The sequence below is a fragment of the Stegastes partitus genome, unplaced genomic scaffold (genome assembly GCF_000690725.1).
Source record: "Stegastes partitus isolate 25-593 unplaced genomic scaffold, Stegastes_partitus-1.0.2 Scaffold47, whole genome shotgun sequence".
Lineage (NCBI taxonomy): Eukaryota > Metazoa > Chordata > Actinopteri > Pomacentridae > Stegastes > Stegastes partitus.
The window spans coordinates 711906-718324 of NW_007577778.1; the positions used below are offsets into that span (position 1 = coordinate 711906).

Below are 6419 nucleotides of genomic sequence, written 5' to 3' on the forward strand. Positions count from 1 at the left end.
TCATCAGAAAGAAGATGTCTCCTATAGGGCCATAGTGAGGATAGAAACACATTTCTCTCAGAGATTACAGCAGGTATAGCTTTTGCAAGACATTTAAAAGAAAAATATTTGTGCTTTTTGAAATTATATCAAATTATCTTTTTAAAATGCTAACCTATTGAGCGTATTAGTGATTGGTAATGTTAACTTATTAAAGTGTTTTGTTGGGGTTTTTTTGCTCACGTGACACATACTGGATGCAACATGCAGGGAGGACTCTATGGTGGCAGAATGGGTTGGTTTGGGAGAGCAAAGGTCAAAATTACAAAACTGGGTTCCAAATAGGCTTCCTAGTCAATGGTTATGGACAACTCATTCAGTCCGACGTCTCTTTTTTGTCATTCTAAAAATGCATGTTTTGTTTTGATTCCACATTAAATTTAATGTACGACATACAGTATATATATCTTTTTAGCTTTATCCCATTCACATCTGTTGGGACACTAGCAGTGTGTCAGATGGTATATATATATATATATATATATATGTATATATAATACATGACAGTGTATTCTGTTCAGGAAGAATTTACATATAGAAGGATCTATGGTCTAACAGTCTTTCTCAGGTATTTTAATTCAATAAACATAATCAGTAATGTCTCAATAAAGTGTGATGGCTTACTTTTCGGTCAGCTCCTTATAAAATGTGTTACAGTCTGACACAGCTCTACCACAGAACCATCATGTCTCATTTTAGCCATGATAGCAGAGGAGTGTGCAGCACAGTTTAGAGTGGCAGCTGCTACATAGCATGACCAGTCAGCAGATGCTGTGCAGTAGTGCTCTCTAAGCACAAGATGGTGCTACCATAAAACCACAAATAAGTGAGCAGTGGAAAAGAATGCAGTAGAGCTTCACTGGCAGACTGTTCTGATTCTGAGGTTCCAGAACTGGCCCACTTTTCACCGCTGTTTAAAAGTAAAAATGGATCATTACAAAAGTGTCTCTTTGATGCTTTCAAATTCAAATTCACATCAGGTTTATTTGGAAAGGAAGGATTGTTGCCAAAACATCTAGGAAGCTTTTTCTCGTTCTTTATATTTGCAAAAGCAAAATCTACCTTGGTCATCTTACTCAGACTTCTCTTGGTGTCTAGAAACTCCATTCAACTTTCCTCTACCTGTAAAACTTTGGGGAACAGCTGCTTAAATACATTACAGTTTCACTGATCAGTGCACTATGCTATTTGTGCATTTGGTAAAACAAGAACATGAATGTGCTGTAGTGCTGTAGCTCCTTAGCTGCTAGTTATTGCATACAGGTACAGTGAGTCAGCAGCTGTGTCCTAAATCACTCATTTTTCACTCATTCATCATTCACTATATAACATATACTCGATAGTCAGTCAAATAGAGATTTTGGACACTCACTAATCGTCATCATTTAGAGTAATCATTGTCATCTGTTGAGTCATGCAACGGCCCCTTTGGTATCTGTAAAATTAGTCACAATGCATTGTGGAAGTTATGGACACAAGTTTTCTTTGTTCTGTGTCTGCATCAATAAAACTGGGTTGGATGGGAGAGAACCCTGATCAGTCAGCTGATCCAAATCACAGTTTACAGACCAAACTCCTGGTCCTCCTCCACCTTACTTGCCATAGCTGCACTCACTCCTGACTTCTATTGGGGGGAAAGCAAGTGTGGTTGTCACCCTAGCTGACCTAGTTTTACTGATGCAGACATTTACCAAAATCACAACAATGCTTTCCTGAGTTTGACACTGAGTTTGTGCAGCTTTACAGCCAAAAGATAAACCAATTTTGCTAAATTCCCAGACCTCACTGATCACTTTGATGGACATAGGGAGCAAAAACCATACAACCTGAATGGTAATAAACTTTGCTAATTGTTGTTAGATGGATGAAAACATAGTTCCTAGTCAAAGTTAATATTACTCTGATTGTCTGATGACAATTGTTTGCCAGTACATGATCTACATCAACTTTATAGAGCCACAATGTTGAACTGTCTATCCATCCATTATCTATACACCGCTTAATCCTCACTAGGGTCGCAGGGGGCTGGAGTCTATCCCAGCTGACTTAGGGTGAAGGCAGGGGACACCCTGGACAGGTTACCAGTCTATCACAGGGCTACAGACAACCAAGCACACTCACTTTCAGCTGACCTCAACATGTTTTTGGACTTGTGGGAGGAGAGAACCCACACTGCAAACTCCACGCAGAAAGATCCCAGTTCCCCCACCGGGATGCGAACCGGTGACCTTCTTGCTGCGAGACAACAGTGCTACCAGCTGTGCCACCTTGCAGCCCAATGTTGAACTAAACAATAACAAAAAAACATGGCTGCAGCTTTAATCTAAGCTGTCATCAGCAAACATTAAGGGCTTCAGACTTTGGAACAGAATAAATTCATCTCAGATGCTGTAAGTTTGGCTTTAATTTCTTCTTTTTTTTGTTCTGCTGAAAAACACACAAATGTTCTTTATGGGTTTTAATCCTTTTCTTGTCTTCTAAAATTATATAAATAATTATCTAGTTATCTAAATGAAAAATTTAAAACACTTGCTAAAGTTCATAAGACAAATGCACATAAGACTCTTAAATCAAAAGTGTCCTTGCTCTGCTCAGAGCATCCACCTGGTTGACACATCACACTGTGTCCATCCAGCCTTTAGTGCCTTCATTCAGCTAATGTTCTGTGTCAGTCCTATGTTTTTCTGGAGTTCATACCATTTGTTTCTAAAACTCTTCAAAGTAAGTTTGATTCCTGAAGTCTTTAAAGAGTCTATATTGTGCAAAAATGAGTTTTTAATTATTTTAAAGCATAAATGTGTTTCCTCAGCAAAAACCTCCCCTCAATTCTTTTCTCGCCTCCATTGATCAGAAAGAACAAGCCGTTCAGGTTTTCAGCCTGTTGTGATGTCTCAACTGCAGTATTTTGTGCTGAACTTTGAAATATACGTACCAGGGACCTGTCAAACTTACATTTACTTGTTAAAAGGGGTATAACTTGGGAACTCTAAAAGTCTGTTCAAGAGCTTCAACCAAATCCACAGTTATACCTAAATCATACACACTTCAACTAATAAAAACATGAAGATAGTTTTTAATCTATATATAAAAACATGGATTTTTATATTGTCTGCACACTTTTTATCGGCAATAACTAATATGGAATCTTTGAATTGCTACACAATCAGTAAACATTGTCAGTTTGGTCAGAACTTCTTGGTTGTGGTTGTGCTGTTAAAATGCATCTGTGAGGGGAAACAAGAAGAGAAATGGTTTTTGTCAAAAAAATCGTAATTATTGGGTTCGGGTTCTATGAGTATATGTTCGGATCTCTGCTGAGAAAAACTTCAAGGCTGAACAAATACTTGCAAACAGAAGAGTGTCCTTTAACTGGATGCACCAAGTGGACCCAGTCAGTCACCGAGCAGCAGCTGAATGAGGGCTTTGGCTCTCTCAGCAAACATCTTTATACATTTTTGATGGAAATAAATACCTTGCCTATGTCTTGATTCTTCAAAGAACACGAGCTCGATGTACTTTTCATGTACTTAATACTTTTGCCCTGGTCATGTATGGAGCCATGTCCCGGCCATTTTACGGTCATGCGGTCAAGTTTGTGTTGTTGGCCGCCCAATCAACACTGTCCTCTATTACAGACATGAGTTCTGACAATTGTGTGGGTCTTAATTGCTTATGCACATACAATTCATGCCTTTGTGCAGTTTCTTGTCTTTGGAGTATCAAAACAGGCGAGTGATTAACACACATCAGCTTGACAAAAACATCATTCATGCATGTGCATCATCAAGACACCTGCATGTGAGTAACAATGAAAACCCCCAAACATGTCCAACATCACATGAGCAACTGATCTCCTACATAGCTAAATGATAAACTAATCAATTACACGAGTAGATGATTAAGCACAGAATTTCTCTCACACTCTTATCAGGCTTTATTGTTAGTTGTGTGGGTTCAGACTAAAGTCTGAGGTGGCAGCCTCAGGTCTGGGTTTCTAGTGGATCGTGGTGCTGGGGTGTGTTCAGGTCTGTGGATCGTGGTGCTGGGATGTGATCAGGTCTGGGTTTCTAGTAGATCATGGATCAACTATAACTTAAAGTTGATCATGGTGCTGGGATGTGATCAGGTCTGTGGATCATGGTGCTGGTGTGTGATGAGGTCTGGGTTTACAGTGGATCATGGTTTTGGTGTGTGATCAGGTCTATGGTTTGTAGTGGATCATGGTGCTGGGGTCAGAGACGCCAGCAAGGTGGGGTCAGGGGTATTGCAGCAACCCCTGAAAATCACAAGTCAAAGAAATGTAGCATACCTTTGACATCGTACTCAAAATGAAATAATTGACTGCCTGACTGAAATGGTCTACACCTCAGTTATCAGTGAAGTTGCACAAAATAAGCCTTTCAGCATTTGGTTGATGAGACCAAAGACATTAGCAAAAAGAACTTATGTCCTTTGTAATATGATATTTCTATCATGGGTCAATATGTGGAAGTTTCCTAAGCTTTGAAGCAGCAGAGCATTTGGATGCTGCACCACTTTCACAGAAAATTGTTGCTGCAGAAGTATGGTCTTGATTACAGAAACCCCCTTGTAGGGCAAGGATATGAAGGAGCCTCTGTGATGAGCGGGAAGAACATAAGTGTGCAAGCACGCATTAAATCAGAGGCCCCAGTAGCGTTCTATGTTCACTGTAATGCACACTGCTTAAATTTGGTATCAGCTGACTGTGTGAAAAGCATCCCTGAAGCAGACTGTTTCTGTTCACTTTTGCAGAAACTTCATGTGTTTGTGTCAGGCTCCTATGTGCAGCACAAGTGGCTAGAGGTACAAAGGGAGATGTTTCAGGGACCCCCAAGAGAGTTATAGAGGCTGATAGAGACATGATGGGCATGTAGGTACAATGCTTGTAAGACAGTGAGGAACAGATGACCAGTTATCATACGTCTCTGGAAGGAAATATCAGAAGAGAAAAATGGAGACAGAGCTGTGGAGGCAAGACGCCAATAAACCAAAATAAATCTAAAATTTGTTGGCCTCCTTGTAACAATCAGTGGTGTTTTTGGTGAGATGAAACATCGATCAGACATTTTACAGTAACCACAACTCAATCTGGGCATCACTGTGACCATTGTTGATTCTCTTGTTGACACATTGAACACTCTGTCTTCAGTCAGATTTGGGACAGTATGGTGAACCTTGCAGAGCAGTGGTGTTGCACCTCCAGATTGTCCAGAGCGTCACATCACACCAGGCTCTAGACTTGAAGGGTGCTGCTCATCTCCAACACTTCAACAACAGGTCAGCACAGATAAGGAGTCACTTTAGGAAGGTTCATTCATTCCACTTGTTAGTGTGCTGCTGTCTGAGTTGAAGAGAAGATTTTCGAAAGAAAACTGTGTCATCATGAGAGGGATGCAGTCCTTGAATCCTCGTAGTCAAATATTTTGTGAGAAACATGTAGTGTCTCCATTTGCTTCACAATACACTTGCAGCACTGAGGATCTACAATATGAGATCCGACAGCTGAAGAGAGTTCTTGAAAGAAGGAAAACAAGTGGGTTGGAAACACCAATAAGTTTATAAGAACTCACAGTCTTTCTAGAGCCATGTAGGAAAGTATTCCATTAGATGTTGAAACTTTGCAAAACTGCACTTGCATTACCTGTGAGCACAGCAACATGTGAGTGTAGTTTTTCTGTACTCAACATAATCGAGACTGTCTTGAGATGCACTATGAGTGATGAGGGACTGAGCAGTTTGGAGGTGTTAAGTGTTGAGTCCAGAAGAGCTAGGGCCATAAATCTTGATGATTTTGTGGATATGTTTGCCAAAATACATGGCAACAGGAGAATAAAGCTCGATCGAAAGAATGCAGCCCAATTAATCAGAGGCATCAAAAGGTTGTTAGAAGCTGCATTGAAGCTGCAGTGAAACATTCATTGTCCATGACGATGCTGTGTTTTGTTTTTAATTTTTTGTACAAAGTCTGTTTTTATGTTTACAGATGAATAAAGTTGGATTGAAAATAGTGCTTTTAAATTTGAGTAGATTGTTCCCAATAACTGTTTTGTTCATTAAATGAATGTACTCCCTTATATACAAATATATATATATATATATGAAACATGTTAAGTGTACTTTATTAGTCCATGTACATCAGAGTAACATTAACTGTAAAATCAGAAACCAAAGTGTATGAATATGTGCTTCCTTACTTTTCATACTGAATTGTTTTTAAGTAGCCTCAAAACTTAGAACAGCTTGTCTTCTTGAAATTCAGTTATTGTTTCTGGTTTTGGTGTGCCACCCTAGGATTTTCAGTGGCCCTATCTGCCCCCCCGGCCCTGGGATGTGATCAGGTCTGGGTTTCTAGTGGATCA

The 6419-nt window shown here is 39.7% G+C and overlaps 1 protein-coding gene across 1 annotated transcript in view; it reads left to right on the top strand.

The window, feature by feature from the left end:
- Positions 1 to 4144: 4144 nt before the first annotated feature.
- slc18a2 (solute carrier family 18 member 2) overlaps positions 4145 to 6419 on the top strand; it is a 45331-nt gene continuing 43056 nt past the window's right edge. The window contains exons 1-4 of the mRNA XM_008306834.1: positions 4145 to 4165; positions 4813 to 4863; positions 5210 to 5337; positions 5532 to 5593. Of these exons, the coding sequence (XP_008305056.1) occupies positions 4145 to 4165; positions 4813 to 4863; positions 5210 to 5337; positions 5532 to 5593 (262 nt within the window). The remainder of the gene's footprint in view (positions 4166 to 4812; positions 4864 to 5209; positions 5338 to 5531; positions 5594 to 6419) is intronic.